This window comes from Phalacrocorax aristotelis, chromosome 3 (assembly GCF_949628215.1).
Source record: "Phalacrocorax aristotelis chromosome 3, bGulAri2.1, whole genome shotgun sequence".
NCBI lineage: Eukaryota > Metazoa > Chordata > Aves > Suliformes > Phalacrocoracidae > Phalacrocorax > Phalacrocorax aristotelis.
In genome coordinates this window covers 117848145-117871557 of record NC_134278.1, presented here as the reverse complement: position 1 = coordinate 117871557, position 23413 = coordinate 117848145, and the positions used below count along the sequence as shown (strand labels likewise).

At 38.3% G+C, this 23413-nt stretch overlaps 1 protein-coding gene across 2 annotated transcripts in view; it reads left to right on the top strand.

Annotated features, from left to right (window-relative positions):
• The window catches only part of CRIM1 (cysteine rich transmembrane BMP regulator 1), a 194278-nt gene that overhangs the window by 107359 nt on the left and 63506 nt on the right, over positions 1–23413 (top strand). For both annotated transcript variants that reach the window (XM_075089307.1, XM_075089306.1), the window contains 2 exons: positions 9378–9499; positions 21953–22135. In XM_075089307.1, the coding sequence (XP_074945408.1) occupies positions 9378–9499; positions 21953–22135 (305 nt within the window). The remainder of the gene's footprint in view (positions 1–9377; positions 9500–21952; positions 22136–23413) is intronic.

Sequence of the window (23413 nt, the reverse complement as noted above, 5' to 3'; positions counted from 1 at the left end):
GCAAGCTGGTGTTTAAGCACTTTCAATTTATAATAAACTGGTAGACATACCTTTCTGTTAGAAATTTTTGTTTTCACTTGTCAGTCTAAGAATTAGTGTATACCTTGATCACACTGAGTATTGTACTCCCTCCTCCCTCCAAGACTTCCCACTCTATTTTGTTCCATTTCTTCTACTTAATCAGCTGTTAACTTGTTTGGAAACTGAATAGGTGATTTATTTCAGAATAATTTTAGACTTGAACCGGCAAATTTCTGTTTGTATCACAGAGATGAGTAATGTCTTTGACAGTTGTCTTCAAAGTCACAACTGTACAGATGCCTAGGGAGATGCATATACATAATAAAGCAATAGATTTATCACTTGGATGTTTGCGTTTTAGAAGGGAAAGAGACATGAGAATTTCCCAGCAGTTTACAACAGTACTTGGGGTAGATGGTAATATCAACTTTACTGAGGTTATACCAAAAGAGTTTGCAGTTGTTTCCTGTAGAAAATAGCAGGAAACATTGTGCCAGACTACAGCAGCCACAAATTGCTGCTTCCTTTTTTCCTTCTTGGTGCCAGCGGTGGAATTTTGTTTTTTTTGATCATGGGGCAGTTTACATGGCCCCAGGCCTGCTGGAGACAGATGGGGTTCACCTGTCGCAAAGGGGGGAAAGGATTCTGGCTCAGGAGTTAGCAGGCCTCGTTGAGAGGCTTTAAATGAGATGCGAAGGGGGAAGGGGATAAAACCAGGCTTGCGAGGGATGAGCCTGGGGGTGGCATGCCTGTTTTGGAGAAGAGATCAATAGATCAACCGAAGTGCATTTACACCAATGCACGCAGCATGGGCAATAAACAGGAGGAGCTGGAAGCCATTGCACTCCAGGGAAACTATGATGTGGTCACCATCACGGAACAATAGTGGGATGACTCGCACAACTGGAGCACTGCAATGGATGGCTACGAGCTCTTTAGAAGGGACAGGTAAGGAAGGAGAGGCGGAGGGGTAGCCTTGCATGTTAGAGAGTGTTTTGACTGTCTAGAACTCAATGACAGTAATGATAAGGTTGAGTGCTTATGGGTAAGGATCGGGGGAAGGCTAATAAGGCAGACATCCTGGTTGGGAGTCTGTTATAGACCACCCAACCAGGATGAGGAGGCTGATAATTACTCTACAAGCAGTTGGCTGAAGTCTCACGATCTTTAGCCCTTGTTCTCGTGGGAGACTTCAACTTACCTCCCACAGCATTCTCCTGAAGAAGCTGGCTGTTCACGGCTTGGACAAGTGCACTCTGCGCTGGGTTAAAAACTCGCTGGATGGCCGAGCCCAGAGAGTGGTGGTGAATGGAGGAGTCAAATCCTGTTGGCGGCCAGTCACGAGCAGTGTTCCCCAGGGCTCAGTGTTGGGGCCGGTCCTGTTCAATATCTTCACTGATGATCTGGATGGGATGAGGGGATTGAGTGCACCCTCAGTAAGTTTGCAGATGACACTGGTGTGGGTGGAAGTGTCGATCTGCTGGAGGGCAGGAAGGCCCTGCAGAGGGACGTGGACAGGCTGGATTGCTGGGCCAGAGCCAAGGGTATGAGATTTAACAAGGCCAAGTTCCGGGTCCTGCATGTGGCTCACAACAACCCCATGCAACGCTACAGGCTGGGGGAGGAGTGGCTGGAGAGCTGCCTGGAGGAAAAGGACCTGGGGGTGTTGGTCAACAGCTGCCTGAACATGAGCCAGCAGCGTGCTGAGGCGGCCAAGGCAGCCAATGGCATCCTGGCTTGTATCAGGAATAGTGTGGCCAGCAGGAGCAGGGAGGTGATCATGCCCCTGTACTCAGCAGTGGTGAGGCCGCACCTCGAGTACTGTGTTCAGTTTTGGGCCCCTCACTACAAGAAGGACATTGAGGTGCTGGAGCGTGTCCAGAGAAGGGCAACGAAGTTGGTGAAGGGTCTAGAGAACAAGTCTTACGAGGAGCGGCTGAGGGAGCTGGGGGTGTTTAGTCTGGAGAAGAGGAGGCTGAGGGGAGACCTTATGGCTCTCTACAACTACCTGAAAGGAGGTTGTAGCGAGGCAGGGGTCGGTCTCTTCTCCCGAGTAACAAGCGATAGGATGAGAGGAAATGGCCTCAAGCTGCGCCAGGGGAAGTGTAGGCTGGATATTTGGAAAAACTTCTTCACCAGAAGGGTTGTCAGGCACTGGAACAGGCTGCCCAGGGAGGTGGTGGAGTCTCCATCCCTGGAGGTATTTAAAAGAAGGGTAGATGTGGTGCTTGAGTATATGGTTTAGCGGTGGGCTTCGCAGTGACAGGTTAGCGGTTGGACTCGATGATCTTAAGGGTCTTTTCCAACCTTAACGATTCTGTGATTCTAAGTGAACCTGAAGGTTGTGGACAGTTTTAAAATAACTAGTTTCTCTCTGCTTTTCCTTGAAATGCCATTGGTGGAATTTGAAGAATCTTGTTTCTAGAAAACCATTACAGTTCCTGCATGCAATGTTCCCTCTACATTAAAAAGGTCACACTAATGGAATGGATTTGTTTGGTTTCAGAAACACTGGGATTCTAGAGCAACCTCTGGCCTCATTGTTAAATTTAGTCTATAATGGAATAAATTCAGAAGCTAAGTGATCATCTAATGGTTTGCCATATTTTATTAGAAAGGTCATATTTGCATCTTCTGGATAGTTTGCTTTCCAACCACTCTTATATGAAAACAGCATGGAATAGTTCTCAAACAGACTCTTAGTCAATTTATCCTCCCAAAATTTTACAGAATTGCCTTCAGGGGTATGAAAAAGGTGTTTAATACCATGAATGGCATGGAAAAGCTAAGCATGGAATAATTACTGGGGGGGGCAGGGGGTGTCTTTCAAAGAGGAAGGAGCGGACATCAAATTAAATAACCATGTAAATTTAAAAATTATGTGTTCTGCGCAGGTTGGTGGGGATTTTTGCTTTTTTCTTGTTTTTCAGATTTTTTTGGTTTGCTTATGCTGAGTCCCTAATGGCTTAGTTTGAGGAAGACTTGTCGTTCAGGAGTAAGAAAGTTTGGAGCTATAGGAATATTGAAGGTAGTGAATTACTTAAAACTATTATTTGTAAGTGATTTTGACCTGAGGTCCTTAGGAATTTTGTTCTATTTGTAAGAGGATCAGATATTTATAATTCATCATTAAAAAGAAGTGAAATAAGAAAACAAATAGATTCTCATAATGTCAGCTAACTAACATTTATATAACATCTGAACTAGTATTTTATCTTTGGGTTTGAAAAGTTTGTTATATTATGAAGGGTGAGACTGATGAACCTAAGGAAAGAATAACTGAGGTACATAGTGGTAGAAAACTGAGATCTTCAACAAAGGAAAACATAAGCTGCTTTGGCAAAATACAAGAAAAATGCAGGGTTGGACTGGCTTATATTGTGTTTTATTTCATACACTGATGAATTCAAAAGGGTCTATACGTATATTGGTGCACTTGAAAAGTCAGTGCACTTGGCCAGTGGTTGTATGCCTACTGGTTCCATGGCATGACTCTTTTGTCACTGTCCTTTTCCCTTCTCATTCCTCTGGGAAAGAGACCAGTTAAATTAACATTAGTCAAAGGATGAAATGAAGTCTTTTAGTCAAGTGAACTCTTTGGATTCTAATAAGCCTTGGAAAGATGGTAAAATCAGCATTCACATTAAGTAGATAATGACTTTTTCTCTTGCTTAGCATCTGTTTGCTATTTCCTAACGCTAATAATATGCAAAAGATGTACAAAAACCATTCCCTTTCACGGTATCTTTAATTAAAAGCTAGATAGTTGCCTTTTGTAATGCTTAAATATCCCCTGTGTATAAAGATTACTATACTGATGGAAAACTGTACTATTATGTCAGGTATCTGTTTGTAACAATACCCAGAATTTTAGGAAAGAATTCTTAGGAGCATACTAGCTTTGTTTCTCAGTAAGTGAACCCCCTGGAGAACTAGAATAGGAAGAACTTCCATAGGAGACAATTTATATAGAAGTGATGCAAAACTTCTGAGCATTTGGAAATGGTCCAATAATTAGCGTTATATGCAACTTCCATGGTTGTTCTGCTTTCTCTCTCTACAGGTTTATTGTTGATCTCCAAAACAAAATACTAAAAACCTTCCAGGAAAAAGGAATATTTTCGTTACTGACTTGCTTAATCATGCCTTTAAAACTGAAAATGCAAAATGTATAAAACAGTGACCCTGAACCTGTGGGTGAAAACCTTCCAGCCTGAATGTCTGAAGATTAGGAAAATTCTGGCTGAACTTCTTGGGTGGAAGTGTCCCAATGTCTTTGTCTTTGTCTGCAGTGTGAGTTTCTGTGTAGGACTGGAATTTATTTTTTCAAAGACTAGCATTTGGTTGATTCCTTAAGCTGTAGTTTGACCAGTTTAAAACTCATCATCTTGCCTGCTTAACTCATATTGTGGCTTCAAGTGTAAGTAACATGGGCAAAATGTTTTGATTTTGAGATTGCTATGTTAATATTTCATTTTGCTGTACCGTCATCACTTACGCCCTATGCTTGATGATAGGGAGGGTCTTGCATCTAGTCTGTCTTCCTTGCCACTAGATCATCAAACTTTGATAATGCTGGGAGTTCTCTTCTGAAAACTCCTTATTTTGCAGTATCCTTAAATGTTTATGGATCTGTGGGTGTTTTCTCTACTCGATTTAGGTAACATAAGTGCTAATAATGTTATTGCAAATTGTATTAGATTCCTGCAAGGAAAAAAAAAAAACGGGGAATGGTGATAAGATCTCCACAGGAATGTGATGTATGCTTCAGGAATGCTTTTCTCTAGTCTCAGTGCTTCAGACTTAATTTTGTTTTGATCCTCAAAACATACATCTCTCTTCTCAACACACCCATGCCCCAGCCTTCCCATTCACTGGTACTAAATCTTTTTTCCAGGGTGCCTGTTCTTATTTTCATAGCCATTATGCATTGTGCTTGGAGAACTCTTTTGATCGTACCATCAAAACAGCTTTTCTGTGGCTAACCAAGCCCTTCTCTCTTTTCATCTGTTTAATAACAGAGGTAACTGAACCAAGATAATTAGATTTTAAATAAAAATTGTCATTTACAAGTGTTTGGTTTGACTTATTATTTTTTTCTCCTTTTCACACTTTTGGTGACATAAAGAAAAAAGAAAAATAATGATATAAAAGAAAAAAAAAAAAAACACCCCGAACAAAACCCCCTTAAACATAAAAGAAACAGGTAATGAAATTATTTCTGTTTTGAAGAACTTAAACACTGAAATTAAAAATCAAGCCACTTATATTGTTGAAGTAGTTACCTTGCTTAATCTGTAAATCATTGGTTAATGAGCGTTGTCTTTTTTCTGGTTCTTTATGTACCAAAGTTTCCCTTGACCAGTTGTTGAAATTTCTAGGATTATTGTTGTTATTACTTTTTTCTCTTTTTTTAGCCTGAAGAATGGGATACAATTCTTTTTACCAGTCAGGGTGATTCTGTATTTTCAAAATTTCAGTACAGCTGACTTCTTGGGATTCTTGGTTCCTTCCAGGCCACCCCACCACCTTTTCAGGCTGTGCTCCATGAAGTCTCTTTCCTGGCTGTTCGATTCTCTTTTTTGCCTTTCTGGCCTCTTGTTAGGGGACATTGTACTCTCTTACAGGACATGTTCTTGACTTTAGTGCTCTTATACCATAAAAATCCCAAGAGATGTGTTTCCTTATTAGCCTTTGCTAATAAGATGTGTCAGGGGCAGATACTGAGTGCCAAGTTCTTGGTACCTAAAGTACTGACCTCCCTTTAATCTTGGAATTTTTGGATGCCACCACACTATTTGATGTTGCAATGTGTTGCTGCAGGCTGTGTGAAGAGAGAAGGGAATGTATAAAGTTGTCTTTTCTCTGGGAAGGTTTTCTTGTAGTAACTTCTGCTGTACCTGTTTTCCTTAGGCAAGTTATGGTTATAGAGGGAGCAGCTCAGAAGCAACGTTGTGCCTTACTGATCAGCAGTCTGAACTGCTAGATTTTACAGAAATTACTTTAAGAAGGACCATGGCCATTATCCACAGGCTTATCCCAATCTGGCCTGCTAAACTTCTTCAAACCTAATGCTCATTATCAAGGCTAAGATACACCCTGCAGGTGGATAGCTGCCTGTGATAGGGCACAGAGCTGCACTACAACTTCTTTTCCATCTGTCCTTCTGCTCCAAACGGCACTACAGAAAAATCTAGTACTATAAAGCTCATCTTGTTCTCTTATTGAGAAGGGGATCACTTATTCCAAATTTCCAGATGTTGTTTTGGCAGTGTGACAGCCATGCTCAGCTACCAGAATTCCTTGGGTTTCTTCCTGAAAGTCTTCTGTCTGCAAAACAATGTTTTCCATGCTAATAGCCTGGACCGTAATCAAAGGTTTTCCTAACAGAGCTGGCTGAAAAGAACGTAGGCTATTTAAAAGTCCATCTGAGACCATTTGCTATTTTGACATTCTTCTATGCATGGGTTATAAATTCACTTCCCATTTGGTTAAAAAAGAAAATTTTGGAGTGTGGGGTTTTGTTTGCTTACACTGTGAATGAGTGTGTGAAGCTTTGATTACTCCGAATGTGAGGCAGTCTCTTCTGCAGGAAGGAACGTTGGCTCCCTGAAGTCTTCTAAACATCTTTTTCAGCCCTTCTGGAAGATTGTCCTATCTTAAATTATGTAATCTGGTGATTCTTTTGTTGTTGTTGTTTGGTTTTGTGGTGTTGTGGTTTGGTGGTTTGTTTTTTTTTTTCCATTGGGGGTGGTTTTGGTTTTTCTTTGGTGTGTGTTTGTTTTTTTTTTTTAAAAGGAGTTGACTGGGAAGAAGATGAGGGGGAAAGTAAAAGTTGTTAATCTAATAATTTAATATTCTCCTGCAACTCAAATCAATGGCAATGAATGTGAAGCAAAGAATAGAGAAGATACAGGCATGTCTGAAAGTTTATTGTGAAAGCAATAAAACTAAGAGTGGTAATTTCAGCTCATGAGACTTGAAAAATCACGGTCCACAACAATATTCCCATCACATGTGCCATTTTCTCTGTGAAAGATGTGAATTTTCAGGAAGTATGATCTACCTGTTTTCCCACAGGTTATCTGGATGGTGAATATAGGCTGGTTGAGGTGAAACCTTGTATTTTTATCTTAATAGTGCTCTCATATTGTGTCTGTTTTTTCTTTCTTCTTTAGTAATATGTAGGTGCTTATTTCTGTGCTTCATTCTTCTCGCAAGAGAAAAGCATCTTCCAAAGCAATGTCTGCTACATGGGTTAAGGTACAAATACCTGGAACCTGAGAGAGTTCTAATTCTTCTTTTTTGGGGATTTCTAGCAGTCATCTTTTTTTTCTTTTGTTCCCCCACCCCCACCCCCCAGTACCTTCCTTTTATTAGGGCAGCAAAAGAGGAGATCTTAGTACAAAATTCTGTAAGAATACTTACAGATCCATCTTAAAGGGAAGCTGCTGTAACACATCGTTTGGGTTTTCTGATCCCATATAGTAGAAGCCATAATGCTTTCTTTCCTTCTACATCTCTGAAGGCAAAAGGGCATACAATAAAGAAAATAATTAGATTCCCCCTTTTTTTGTATTTACAAGTAAGTTGAAGAAAAAGTCAAAAGCACGGTTATGATAAATAACTTTGGGTTCTGTACTCTCACTTTTTTTATCCTTTACTGTTATAATATTGTGCTTACTATTAAAAAAAGATCCTTGAAATGCCTGTTTTAAAACTGTCACTACACTGTAGTACATATATGCACATAGAGTTAAATTCCTTCACTTTACCTTGACATACTTAATGTTATTTATGAAATGTGATCTAATTAATACTGTTTTTTCAAGGACTCATTTATAGCAGCATGTTACTATAAAGGCAAAATGCAATATTTTAAGAATACTTTTCAGATAATATAATAAAGATTCTGTGAGATTCCTTGACTTGTTTTTCAAGAAAATTTCCTTTTGAGTAATACCTTATGGTGGAGAACATAACAATATTATGTAACACTGATGAGGCTAACAGGAGAGAGATTAAAACCCTGTCTGGTGAGCGGTGGCTCTTCCTCATTCGTTGAACCCTGGTCTGAGATGAAATGGTTGTTGGGCAATTAAGGAGACATGCATGGTAGAGGAGAATCAGACTTCTTGCTCTTTAAGCATAAAGAATAAGCAAGCATCTTAAGTGCTAATGATGCTTCTTACTAATGGGTGGTTTAATGTGGGGATTGTCTTGGAATACTTAAAAGTATTTGAAACAGTCATTAACAAGTAGAGTTCTTACTTTAATTTTTTCAACTCACAATTACCGGATCTTCTGCTGAGTTCTTTTTTTCCTTTTGGAATTCATGTAGATTAATGTAGAATACTACAAATACACTAGTTTAAAAAAAAAAAATCTGTGATTTGCAATTGAAAAATTTAAGTCCTGTTCCATGATGTTTCTCAGCTATGATATTTGCACATTTCTCTTTGTTCATTTTGCCTTGCGTTTTATTGAATCACTGCTGCTTATCCCTGTAATGTGCCCATTGTTCGGGGCAAGAACTCTGTTAAATGTAAACTTATCAAGTCTTAAGTGTTTGCCTCTTAAGCTATTATGTTAATCATCAAGCAAAGAATCTGGAAACAGACATGACTAGTGTTTATCTACATTTTATGTCTTCCAGTTCTTTAGGCTGCTTTCTTAAACAAGCAAATAAATACTACTAACGTGGAGAAAATATTCTTTTTAACATGATCCAATCTCTAAAATTAGCCACAGTATTTAATAAGTCTAGCCTCCTACATTATTTGGCATCTCATGTAATTGGTTGCCCCTCCATAAACTGAGGACAGCACCATCAAAATTATTTTAATTTGGCTTAGATTTAATGATTCTGCATGGTCTTCCTTTCTCTTTAATTATTCCCTATATAAAACTGGGTATAAAATGGTTTCCTAATGAGAGAATGGAGAATGGGTGCAGTTACTGCTATTAGTATTTCACCAATTTAGTTTTTTTTTTTCCAGAGATAATAGGAGGAGAAGCCTGATTTTGCAAGTCTGGAGAGTACAATTATTTTCAAACAACCTGGAACTACAGTTTTCTACATTTTCACATGCAGCACTATAGAAGTGCTGGTGTTGCACAGTACCATCGTCTCGTTTGCTTGACCAGCAAACAGAGTTTGGGTGGTTAAAAAAATAAAAACTTCAGGTTGATAAGCTATCTGGGTTGTTGGGTTAATAAAACATAACGAAATATGAGATGAATATGCTGATACTGGAACTTGTGCTCAAGGTTTCCATTTTCCTCATGCTTATTCTTTTACCTTATACATGGCTTCATTTATTTATGGGGTTTTCCTTACTGTTCTTTGGTTTCAGATGCGAGTGTCTCTCTGGTTTATGTGGTTTCCCAATGTGCGAGGCAGGCTCCATTCCCCAGATAGTCTCGCGTGGAGATGGAACACCTGGCAAGTGCTGTGATGTCTTTGAATGTGTCAATGGTACGTGACGCGATGCTTTCTCTTGCACCTGGAGAGGAGAATTTTATCTGTCTGTGGGAGATGCTGGGCATTTGGTTATTTTTACCATGTTGTCAAGATCTAAGAGTAATAATTTTGACGTTCATTCAGTAAGAGGGAACTGGAAGTTCTACTGAAGATACTTAAGTGGAAACTGTGTCATTTGTAAGTTATGTTTCTTTAATTTCTAAAACACTTTTACCTGTGACCCAGGGAATTACAGTTTTGGCAAGACTCCCTCGCTGCATGGTTTTCAGGTACTCCTTTGCCAGTAGCAAACACTGGAGTCCTTTTAGAAGTGAAAATTTTGCTACACACTGCAACTGCTTGTTGCAGTAGTGTAAACAAAAGCATGCTGTTTAGACTACGGGGTTCACTTGAAGTAACAGTTGCAAATTGATTTTTAACGTGAACATACAACCTTAGGAAATTTTAAGTCAGTGTAAGAATAGACTGATTCACGTTCTTTGCTTCCTGATGCAAATTTTTATAAAATCTTTAAAAACCTTGAATTTGTTATGCAAGTGACTGTATCTCGGGACTGCTCCATGCTATATGCATAGAACTGCATATATGGTGAGTTGGAAAGAGATTTGGGTATTTGACTATTAGTAGATAGAAGGGGAAAAATACTCTTGAAGGATTGCATGCTCAGATAATTTCTGAGCATAAAAGGATACATTGGTGCAGTATTTACTAATTAATAGTTATTCAGCAATAGCAATACTTAATCTTGTTTAGTGGTGAATGTATCATATGTTTGAAGCAGCTTTCATTTTACATTCTTCATTGCATGTGCACATAGGCATATGTAGGGACACACATGTTTCCCCAGGAGAATGTGTGATGTTTACATGTAGTAATATTTTAAATAATCAAATGTTAATTCAAAAATACTACTAAATACATGTAATGGGACATTAGATATCAAAATCAACTTCTTTCATATGATTAAAAGAATTTGCATCAGGAAGAATCACGGATTCTTTAGCTTTCAGATTGTTTCACCATCTGGGATAAGACTGTAGATACTGTAGAATTACCAAATTTCTGATTTATACTGCCTGTAATGAGTAATACTCATCTTCCTCTGTTTCGTATTCGTGTCATTCTGTTGAAGTATCATTTCTGAATTTAACTGTGTGGCATACCTTAGTGCAATGTTTGATTCAGGATTTACTTCAGTACTTTGAGGAAGAAATGCAAAGCCATCATCTGATACAATGTCTTTACTGGTATCAAACAATCTCAAAGGTGCAAACAATGTTGCTAACATTCCTGTTTCTCTTCAGCCTGCAAGTTTTGGGTACCACTGTCAAAATTGTTGCAGTATGTATCGTATCAGGTGTTAGATGGATCTGTTTAAATTTGGTTTTGTCCGTAGTCATTTTCATATCCTATTTCCAAGGAGGAGTTATATTGATTTTTCATAGTTAACAGTGAATTTGAACTGTCTTAGCACTGTTGCCCCGTGCATCATTGCCTTATTGCTCACTCCAAAGAGTCAGCCTGCTTTTGGGTCAGGATTTCTTTTTGCCTCTCAGGCTTTCCCATTCCTAATCACCTTAGTCACCTATGAAGACAGTAAATTGGAAGGAAAAATAGGGGGGTTTGAAGGGAAGCTGATGCCAGAGAGGGAAACAGAAAGGCCAGATTGGAGGAAAATGAAGGTTTGTAGGAAGAGATAATCTTTTGTCTCGCTTAATGTCCTTAAAACATCAGTATTAAAATACTGTGCCAAGTAGGTTGTGTGATTTTTTTTTTTTTTAATAAGTTCCTCTTTAAAAAAAAATTCTGTGAAATCTGGTCAGAAAAGTTATACTTGTGGGTTTGTTGTTTTGTTGGTTTTGGTTTTTTGTTTTCGTGTTTTTGTTTGGTTGGGTTTTGTTTTTTAAAAGGGCATTTGTGTTTATGCTAATTAATACTACTATCAGATTTTTTAAAATAACGCTGTATGATGTGACTTGAAAGCTCTTTAAGTATATTTAGAAGTGAGAAACTGCCAGGTGCAATTATTAACGATGCTTCATTTTGGAAAGAGAAAATAGTTATAAGCCTGAAGATGTTAAAATTTTTTGTCAACAAGCTGGGAGCAACTGTGAAACTGCTCGTGAGGAATTCTGTATGTGACTTTTAGATTGTGTGGCAGATCATTTTTAAAGAGAACAGAATAGTCATAGAATTTGATCTGTGTTGCTTTATAATTTGGGATTTTTCAAATGCATTTTAGGGTGGTTAAGTGGTTCATGCATCAGGGACAAATATTGCAAGCCACACCTCTTAAACCCCCTAAATTCCTAGAAAACTAATTCTGACAAGAGCTTACTAGATGAATGTCTAGTGCAATGATAAACTGGTAAAAAAAAAAAATATGTATATAATCCCTACGATTACTTCTGTCAGTTTAAAATAAAGGGGGGAGAATGTTGTTCGTGAGACTGATAGTTGAATATAATATGCAGTTCTAGTTTTTAGAAGGGTCTTGAAATACTAATAAGTGCAGAAGAGATATATTAGATATCAGTGGCAGATGGAGGAAATATCTTACAGTGATAGGCTTAGATCAATTTCTTCACTTCATTAAAAAAAAAGTCATCAAAGTAACAAGAGCCAAATCTGTAAGATCTAGGACATGCTGTTCTCAGCAGTGAGGGTGGTTAGCTGTTGGCACAAACTGCCAGGGAGATGCTGAATTCCTTATCTTCATCCTTTCCAATTAGGATTATATGCCTTTTTAAAGAGTGTGTTTTAATCAAATGCAAGTTAATTGGTTTATAGATGGTAAGTGGGGAAGTTGTGTAATCAGTCTTACCAGTGAGTTCCATTAGTTACTTCTCTGTTTGAAAACTGGCAATAGGATGGAATAAAAAGGACGTGTGCACAGTCACGTTAGTATACTTTTCGTGATAACATCCATTTAATGTTAGAGTTACATAATTCGGGGGGGCAGTAGAGGAAAAAGCTGTCAGGAGTAATACTGATCATCTGACTTGCACGTATTCATAATGGGTACCTTTATTTTAAGGTATGTAGGCTGCAAAAAATCCAGTTTGTGTGTTGTGGGGTAACTAAATCGTGTATTTAGGCAACCCTAGTGATGTTCAGAGTGTTAAAGCAGGCCTGCCTTCTGTAGTATTTATTCCAAGTCTGTGCTCGTGTAATAGACGCAGAGTTGCAAGTTCAGAGGCAGTATGGGAGGCTGCCTTTACTGTGTAGGAAAGAGGTCTGCTCTTGTTGCAGAACAAGACTGGCAGTGTTGAGAGGGTAGTTAATAAGGGCAGCAAAATACTTGTCACGGAGACACACTGCAGTATGTTCTCTGTTGTTCGTCAGCCTTTTTGGGACAGATCAGTCATTCTTTCACAAATGTTTTTCCGACATTTAATGCAATATATCCATAGGTTTTGTGTCGTTATCTTTGTCCCAGTACACACTGTCTCAAACTAGCTTTTGGTTAATCTGTCTTTAGAAAAGCATGTTAATGTGCAGTGAGAGAAACTTCTACAGTAGTCAGTCCTTGCAGATCGTGGAGTTGTTGCTGTTTGATTATAAATACAGCAGTAAGTCAATATGCTAATCATGATTTTTCATGCTTCAGATTTATATTGGATGTGTCCTTAAGCTTCCCATCATGTGTAATCTGCTGCTTCTTATAGTTTATTTTATAATTATATTCTTTATCACGAAAACAACATTTATTCCTGCTTGGAAGTGATCCTGATATTTTTATTTAATTGGAGCTTGTTGTTAAGTACATCCTGTCTGTGGCTGTTCAATCTTTGTTTAGGTTGAGCAGCTTTTTGAATTTTTTTTTTACAGGAAATAATTTAGAAAATGCTGAGAACAACTTTCTCATTGGTGAGTGAGAACAGAAAAATGTATTACAGAGAGCTGATGCTCCCAGTAGTTCTGTGTGATGTTTTAATCATCACAAATCTATGCAGAGATCAGAGTATTTTACATAAGTGTTTTACTAACTGGACACATAAACTTGTGCTTCTTAATCAAAGCACTGCTGTGGTTAAAAGAATTCAGCATTACAAGTAATGCACAAGTATTACTGTCATTAGAATGTGGTTCTCCCAAAGGTCAATTAAAAACGTCAATTTTAAGGCATGTATTGATTCCTTTATTTTGAAGGAAAGCATTTTTGAAAATAAAATCATTCCATATTCTTTAAAAGGTGGTAGGAATCAAAGTTCTCTTTTGATGCAGTGAAATTCTCTGTCATAGTTTATCCAGCATGAATATTTGGGCCATCCCAGAGTATATCCTGCCTGGTCTTTGGGTGTCAAAATGATAGCTCAGACAGCAGTAATCGCTGCAACTTTGTTGTTTCTTGCTCCAATTTCCTTATCAGAAGAAAGGTTTGTACTGTTTAATTTGTAAATTACACCTTGCAGCTCTCTAGAACTGTTGGTAAACATTAATGTACAAAGCAATGGTGATATGATTTTGTCAGTCGTCTTTGCTTAGAAGATGGCTGGCTGTTTCTCCTAATCTTACTTTCCTGATGACCCTCAGGGAAAGTCCCAGGTTGTGCACATAACAGAATTTTAGCCTGAAGAAGACAGAGAAGTGTGGATTGCTAAATTTAAATCTCTGGCTGCCATAAAGTAGTGTGTATAGCTATATCAGCTATACTTCTAGTTACATCACAGCTTGTTGCATATGAGAGTCAGAGATTAGCATAGTGGTGTTCAGTAATGAAGTTGTCAGGGAAGAGCTACATCCATAGTCAAATGTGCTTGTTCCTGAAATGTGTGAGGTAGATACAGAGAAAATAAGGCAACATGGGAAATATATAGCAAATAATTTCATCTTAATATATGAAACGGAAAATGAGGTTGTGCCTATTGTGTGGTTCCAGCGCATTGTAACAGAGTGCTGCTTTTACTGAAAGTGAGAGTCTATATTGCTTTGTTTAAAGATAGCTTCTTCCAATTGCCATGAAGTTTCCATCTTGCACTTATCTGAAATCTGTTTTCCATCTAAGGAACACTTGATCATATATGATAAACTTGGGGAAAACTGAGCAAGAAATTCCCAAGATGCAGTCCTTCCCAAGATCCTGTGTTTTACAGAGGTTAATTCAAGGTTTCTTCTGATCCACCCAAAATATATTACTTAGGAGGATTTTTGGCTACTAATCCTGGTGTGCTGTCTTTGCTTATGGGAGAGTTTGTAAGGAAAAAAAAAAAATTGATTCAGCATTAAATTGCAAGCATCAACAAGTGAATCTAAAGAGATTAAAAGCTGCACGTGCAGCAAGAGTTGGAAGTGTTTGGAAACAAGATAGTATCCAAACTTGCTTGTTCTCTAATTAGGTATTGATATACGGGTCTCTTGAATGTAAATTGTGCTAAAGCACATACTGACTGTGCCTTGAAATTTGAGAGAGCAATTACCAAGCATCCTGCAGCTGCTTCCCTCTGTCAGTCAGAGCTTCCACTTCTTAGTAAGTTTACTTGAATACAACTGCTTTAAAATGGTCTGATTGCTTTATGAAAGATGTTAAATTGCATGCGTGAGGGTGGTCCTCATTAATGTGTCCATGTGGACTGATGTCAAGGGGACCAGGCTGCTTTCTGCCACGGCCACATATTTTTGAGAGTCCAGCCTTGCCAGCAGTGGCTCTGGAGCCCTGCGTCGCATCCCTTTTCCCTGGAGGTGAGGTGTGGACTCTTGTTGCTCTGTCCATAGAGAATGGGACTACCTGATGCATGCACAAAAATAACTGGCATTGATCTAGGGAAGAAAGGATGGTGGCTTCCCCTGGGACTTGGGACTCTGACGCTTTCTATACTGTTTTTTCAGGCTGTACTAATGATCACAGGGTGGTACAGAAGTGACCTAAATTATTAGGCTCATTCACTTGATGTGACACATAACCTGTGTTTTATAACTGTTTCTGTAATTTGTTTCCTCACTTGAGAAGATACCACTGACACAAATGAGGCATTTCTTTTTTCTCTGTGCCTCCTGGCTTTCTTCATGCTTGTATGTCTATACAGTGGTACTGCAGTGGAGGAGAGATTAAAACCCTTCTTTAATCACACTTCTTGCCACCTGTTGATGCGCTTACCTCTCACAGCAATTGCAGTTCCATTATTAAGCTCATGGTGTGGAAAAGGATAAAGGTGATTCCACTATTTCTAAAGGAAAATAAGAATCACCAGTTTCTGAAGAGAGCATCAATGTGTACTGAAGGGATTTGTTGGGGAATATTGGGTCAGCAAGGAGAATCTTCACTAAAGAAGGAAGAATGGAGTCCAAGTGAGACACCCCACAGACACCAGCTAATGGCCACAGAGTTCCCATTATTTATTGCACTAATCCTGACAGAACTTCTGTTACAATTTCATTAAACTTATTTCACACATAAATATAAATAAAATATTTATATAAATAAAATATAAATAAATATAAATAAAATATAAATAAATTATATTTATTCATATAAAATATAACGCATATAAATAAAATATAAATAAATAAAATGCAAATAAATAAAAGAGGGGAAGTAGCAACTGTTGGCACCACAGCTGGATGTGAAACAAACTCAAAGCTTTTACAGCAGTTCACCAAGAGTGGGAGGGTTGGTCAATGGGTAGTAGAGACTGAGTTTTAAATAACATAAGGACAAACTCGCTTCTTTCATTCATATCAGTTAATAAAAAACAAGATGCTAAATAGATTCTGTGGAACTGATAATGTCATATACAAAGAAAATTAGATGCCAGATGCTGCAGTTCTGTCTGGTTTTAAAAGTTCAAAGGAAAAAAAATACTTCTAGTATTTACTTTGGTGAAGTAGTAATGTTTTTTGCCAAAGCTAATTTTCTTGGTAACCAAATATCTTCAATCATGTTATGACTCTCAGATATTTCGAGATGCTTAAACTTGGACAAGGTTGCCATCACTTTGGAGGACAAGCTTAGAATTAAATATTTTTCTCAAAGAACGGAAGAAATGGTTAGACCTTTTATAATGCCAAACCATAGCCTTGTGTTACAGGTTTGGGAATTCTTTTCTTCCTCCAATTTTTACCTTCTCTCATGCACTGGAGGCTTATCACAGACAGACTGGCACTGAACGATGGGCTATGCCAGTACCTTTTAGTGGTGCTGAGATTGTTTCAGATGCCTGTGCCCTGCTGCCGTGCCTAGGGCTAAACTGATCACAGCATGTATTTTCCCGTGCGATAGACTGACAGAGACTACTGGGATTTAAACACATTCCTCTGTTATGAAGAACATGGCTTCCTTCCAAGAATTGCTTGGCAATTTTCTTGAAAATCTGTTGCTGTTTGGGGGTTTTAGAGCACAACCACAGCCCTCAGTGGCCCCAGCTCCTCCTTTGGCTGTCCTGGTGGTTTTCTGTGGTAGGGCTGTAACCTACAGCAGGATGTTTAAAAAGTAGCACTGCTTAATTGCCAGAAGGGGAGGTATAGGCAAAAGGGGGATAGCCTAGAGGAAAGCCACAGAAACAAACGCTGAAAAGCATGACCTGATGAAGAAAAATCAAAATTGAAAAACAGTGTGCATTTTATCTGTAAGAGAGGATGGAGGCAGGGACACCCAGGATGGATCCCTCTTAGCAACAAACTTGTGCATTGGAGGAAAGTACAAAAGCAGTAGGACTTAAAAGATTGGAAAAGTAATGAAACTTTGGAAACTTCCTTTCTGATCGTTTGCTGTTTCTATCTAACCTGTAGTATCCTTGCTGTGATTTGAGGAGTTGAAACTGTGGAATTGTTTAATAGGCAGGTTGCAGCTTCTCTGTTACCGGTGGTTTTAAAGAAAAGATTAAGCTGGGGATATATTAGGTAGAGCTGATTCTGTTGGGGGATCTTTCCCTCCTCTTTTCTATGATGATACTGTGACTTCGAAATAGGTCTTTTGACTCTGTGGGGAACACCTCGCAGTCTTGTCTACTGTGTGTAAAAAAAGACAAAAGAGCTGGGTTCTGAAGCTGCCTAAAGATTACTGGATTAGGATCTGCTGCTGAGATAGACAGAAAATTTTAAGACTGTTGTTGAAAATCAGCACTGCCTATAGATGAGGAACCACTTTTATATTCAGCTGCCAGAATGCGATGATATGGACTTTCTCTGCTAGAAACCTCACTATAAAAATCTTATTTGGATTTTGCTTTAAAGGCGAGTTGCTGAATTTGATTTTCCTCAGTGTCCCAACTATCTTTTAATATCTTTTACAGACCACAGAATGTTTCTTTCCTTTAACCTGAGCACGTATGTATAAGTAATTGTGTAAACACATGCATAAATAATTGCATTTATTTACAAATAACAATTACAGGTTTGTTTTAACTCTGATCTCTCTGTTTCTAGATAACCTTTTTAGAAGATGCAGGACCAAAGGACTTTCAGAATGGTCCTGCGATTGTGTTAATAGGGAATATACTGCACTAAGCAGAACAACCTGAAGAGCAGGAACCCAATTTTCTTTTTTACCTAGCTTGTTTTTATATGTTTGCAAGGAAACGAAAGCATACAGTGTGTCATCTTTTAACATGGTTATGGGCTAATTTCACTGAAATGAATCCTTCTCTTTTTTTTTTAAACTCCCTAGCAGCACAGCTTTTGAAAAACAGAAAGCTTTTCTGTATTTTGTTTATACGGACACAGGATTCAAGTTTATCAGTTTCCTTCCCTTTCATTTAATTGAAAGTTCACAGCACTTGCTTCCAAGAGTCTGGTACAAACCCTTCTATACACTGAAGGAATGTCTGAAGTGCTGGAATCACAAGCCTTTTAATCCTTTAAACAACAGAAAATTGTTTTGAAGCTCGCTTCCGCTTTGGGAGGCCTGGAATTTTTGATACTACAAGAGAAAATGCCTAAACTTGCCTACAGACAGCTGATACCTGAAGCGCCTCATGCGCTTGGCATAATCACGTGCAGAATTGCTGCCTCGCGAGGGATGAATTGCCAGACTTGCATGTGTTTCTGAGCTGTTCCATGACACTAATCAAAGAAAACCACAAGTATTGGGAATCTACAGAAATCTTAATAACAGAAGTTTTATTTTGAGCTAGTTCAGCCAATAGAACTGAATTTAACTAGATTTAAAAGTATACGGTAAAATACCTTAGAAAGCTGATTTGATAAAATAGATCGTGTATGCAGTTCGGACTGAAGGTAAAGGTCTTAAGAAATAAGCACTGGCTGTGTCTGTGTAGTGTGAGGCTGTGTGGTTCACTGCGATGCTGACTTTTAGGGCTCTCTCTCCCAGAACAAAAAGGCCGTGGCTGTGAGATCTGTAGCGCTAAACTTGTGCCAGAACTGTTTCCCATTTAACTCTGTGGCAGGCAATTTTAATGCCAAATCGAGTCCAGTCTCTTAGTCATGCTTAACTTTCTATAGGAGCAGAGATGTGATATCATTTGTCCTTCCACAGCCAGTGTAAACTCTGTATTGTTCTGGGTACCTTCCGCTGTGTCCTGGCTCCTTTCATAGATGGGCAGTGGTACGTCTGTGCTTGGTCTGGATCAGTCTTGTATTACTAAGTTATCTGATAGCTGGCAGACACAGAATTCAAGTCCACAAATCCATGGCCTGGGTGCCTGTCTCATGCCCACTGACTGTTTTGTTGTGGTAGTCTGCATCAGAAGAGGTATTTGCGATCTTGGATACATTTAAACGCTTTGTGCTATGAAGTTCAGTCAATTTAAATTGCTTTGTCATGCAGCGAAGCTTTGGTACTTGAAGAGTTCTACCTGTGGTATTCTCTTTATTGGCAGAATAATGAATTCATGGTTACTGGCCTTTAGGAAAACATGCATCTATTTAACGTTAGCTTTATGTTCTTTCACTCCTTTGTGGCTGCCATACGTCGATCAGTAAGCCAATAAAATCAGCAATTTTTTTAAAACAGAGAATTCAGAGGATCTTCCAGCATATTGTGGTGGAAAAAATGCATCATTACAATTCAATGGTGTGGTGCTCACCTTCTCATTTTAGGCTTCCACTTTATGAGTATCCAAAGCTAGAGTTCTTCATATAGTACTTGTTTTGGCTTGACTGAGTCTTAATACTGCAGTCTTACATATGGTTCTAACAAAAGTAATCCTTGTCTCATAGCTGGATATATCAGCTTAGGTCAGTAATTTAGCATGAATGTATACACTACCATAAATCTGGATGGTAAAAATACATGTATAGTAAAATTCTACGGTAGTTTTCATTGTAGGAATAAAACACTGTTTCCTTTCAGGATTTACACTTCCTTACTTGGTCTTGTTTGGGCATTTTAAAAATTAATGGTAATCTATGGAAGATGATGCTTCTACTTCTAACTCGGCAAGAATTCAGATCTACTCTCTGGGGGAGGGGAATCAGTAAAAATCTGGAAAGCTTCAATCAAAACAGTACAGTCAGAAGCAAATGGATTAAAGGCCTTTTGAGTTGTGTTGGCACTTTTTCCTTTTTGAGAAGGTTTTTAGAATAACAGCTTGAGCTACATAAACTTGAAATATGTCTCAAGTGTTTGTTTATGTGAATTGCTTTCTAATGAGGTCATAGCTGTTTTCCCGGACACAGTGGTATTTCCTCCTCTTACTTATTTTTTATCCTGCTTTCTACATTATGCCTTGAAGACAGAACAGGCATATAAAAAATCAAACATTGCTCAGGATATTTCCAAGTTTCAACTCTAATGCTTCACAGTCATATTAAATGACTCGAGGCTGGAGCTCAATATAAGCATATGTAGAAATAAATACTGGAGTCCCTGAAATGCTTTAGAGTTTTAAAGAAAACGTATATCGTTTTCAAGAGTAACTCAGATGAAAAGTTTTTAGCCCCCAAAAGTAAGAGGATTGAGGTGGGTGGAAGGGAATCTGCAAATCCTGAATTTTCATTTAAATATTTCTCATCTCCCATGTGAGACTGACCACTAACCAAAAAAGCAAAATCACCTGACCACAAAGTGGGCCCAGCTTTTAGCCCTATGTGACCAGGCATTACACATGTGAGTAGATAGTCTTTTCCTTGTATTTTACAAAAATCAGGAACATAGGTGGCTGTCCTTTCTTCCCTTTGCTGTGTTTAAATCAGATGAAATGTGATGGTTTTATCTACAGTTTGGTAATGTTTTTAATTTTGATTTTGCTGCTGAAATAAATAGCTTCCTGTTTGCAGAACGTTTGGCTTTTGAGACTGCTAGATTCGTAGCTTCTGAAAAAATACCTCTGTTTACTAGATACTGTTTTACTTCAGGTAGCTGTATTCAGGTACCTTGGGCTAGTGTCATAGAAAGCCAAAAATGTAATGATGAAGCTGTGAAGTCATGATTTCCTACACTTGAACATAAATGTGGACTATTTCTTCTACAGTGTCTTGAGTCACAGACCTGGGCTATGGGGTTTCACAGTGGGGTGCATGCGGGTCAGTTAGGCTGGCTGAATACGCTCTGCTGGCAATAAGTGGTGGAGGTGGAGGAAGGTTTGTACGTGTGGGCTAACTGCAAGGTCAGAAGCCTTAAGGAGACCTTGTGATGTATTCATGATGTGTGGATCTGCTTCCTAATCTGGAACCAAACCTCTTCGGTATAAAAAGATAGTAATAATTTTTAAAGGTGGTTAAATCGGCAAACTGTTTCATAGTTTTAGTTAACATCTCTTTTGGTTTTTTTTTTTGTAATGCTAACAAAGTAAATAGGCAACGTCCTACCCAAAATACTTAAGAACTTTCACAGGCCTTTAGTTTCCCACAAAGTTTGGATTTAATTATATGTTAGGGCTCTGCTTTAGTTGGAAGCATGAAAGACATAGTCTCATGTTTCTGAAACACTAAAGTGATCACATACATATTTGTTACAGTTAGATTTTCTGCAGAGAGCGTATATATGAGCTGACAAGTACAGCTTCAGGTTGCTTGAACTGGGAAGTAATTGGTTCTGCATCATGCAGCCACGAAATATGTTTGCTGGGTTTTTTTAAACATATCCCTATGGATTGGACAGCTTTAGTGCAATTTATCCACCTGTGCTGAGTCCTGCAGAAAGGAAGATTACATTTAAGAAACATCAGAAACTCTCTTCTTAAAACAGAAAAAAACCTATTGTTTCACGTGCTAGAACTTGAAGTAGCTTCTGGCTCATCCAGAATGAGAAATATTGAACACCTATGAAGAAATACTTGAGTGCCTTAACCTTCCTTCAGTATTTTAATTTTTAACAGGGAGACTTCGAATTGTAAATAATTGCTCTGAAAGTTGCATTTTATTTTCTTCCATTGTTGAAACACACAATAAAATATACCACGTTCTTTAAACTCAAATACAGTTTTTTAAATGAAAGAAAAATCAGCTCTCTATTTATATTTGTTCGTGTCAGCAGCAACATGAGTTTAACTCTTTCTGCTTTATCAATATCTGTAAAATACATTCTGATTTTACTCATCCTTGTTTCAGAAGTGAAGCCAACTTGCATATTTAACAGCATGGAATATTATGATGGAGATATGTTTCGAATGGATGCATGTCGTTTCTGTCGATGCCAAGGTGGAGTCTCTATTTGTTTCTCTGCCCAGTGTGGTGAGCTACACTGCGACAGGTACTACGTGCCAGAAGGAGAGTGCTGTCCAGTGTGTGAAGGTACAGTATCTTTTTAATCCTGTTTGGTTATTAATTCCACTGCTTTTTTTATTTGCCTTTTCAATACAAGTAAGCAAATAAGTGCTTTATTTTGTTCTTCGAAAGTTTGCAGATTCCTCCTTAATTCAGTTTCTTTCTAAATTTTTGCTGTGTCTGAGTGTGCTGTCTTGCTTTTTGCAGTGCTTGTCTGATGTTGACTCTCTGCCCTTTTTGTATAGAGCTGTTTGGGTTTCCTTTCGCTTCTGCATCGGAATTTTCATGATGAGGGTGGTGAAACACTGGCACCGGTTGCCCAGAGAGGTGGTAGGTGCCCCATCCCTGGAAACATTCAAGGTCAGATTGGACAGGGCTCTGAGCAACCTGATCTAGTTGAAGATGTCCCTGCTCACTGCCGGGGAGTTGGACTAGGTGATCTTTAAAGGTCCCTTCCAGCCCAAACCCTTCTATGGTTCTATGATCAAGGAAGTCTCATTTCTCACTTCTGAATGATTGGATAGTAAGATATATGCTATTTATTTTCCCCATTCCTTTAAACATTTAAAAAGAAAAAGGAAAGCTCTCATCTCTTAACAACTTGGATTATGTTTAGTGACACCTAAATTGACAAGGTAAGTCTTTAAATGGGCAGAAGGTATACTTAACAGCCCGCCCATTCATGCTTTTCTAGTTGGTGAGGAGGTGGCATTTTTTTCTACCTGTTCTTTCTGTTTTATTATTTTATGACTGATTTTCAAGGTGATTAATTTTTTCCAATTAATGTTTTCCTGAGGTTAGAAATACAATACTTTCTTCTGTTCTGCAATAATTATTTTAAAATGGTAAACGGTAAATTTGTGCAATGTGTAGTGCAGGCACAAGCCCTTCTTGCCTTAGCTCCAGGACAAAATATTTCTCAAAGTCCTGTAGAATTCCTTAGCATCAGGATATGTAATTTGCTGGGCACAATTTATAGCTTTAAATACTACTGACCTTTTAAGAGTACCAGGAACTTTGTGCTTTGACTCACATAAAAGACACTTGCAAATAACACAAGTCTTATAGGGCTTTTCTGTGCTTTCTCTGTATTCCTGGGTCAATCAGAATCCCATACATGAGTTGAACGATAAAATGTACTTCATTTATTTGAGTATGATTTGATTTTTGGGTTACGTCAAAATAGTTAATCACAGATGCAAGGTAATCCTAAAACAGAAAAGGTGCTAAGATAAAAGATTAGGAAATGTCTTAATTTTTAAACGTCTTATTTTCCCAAACACTTGCTTTTTGTGTTGACTTAAC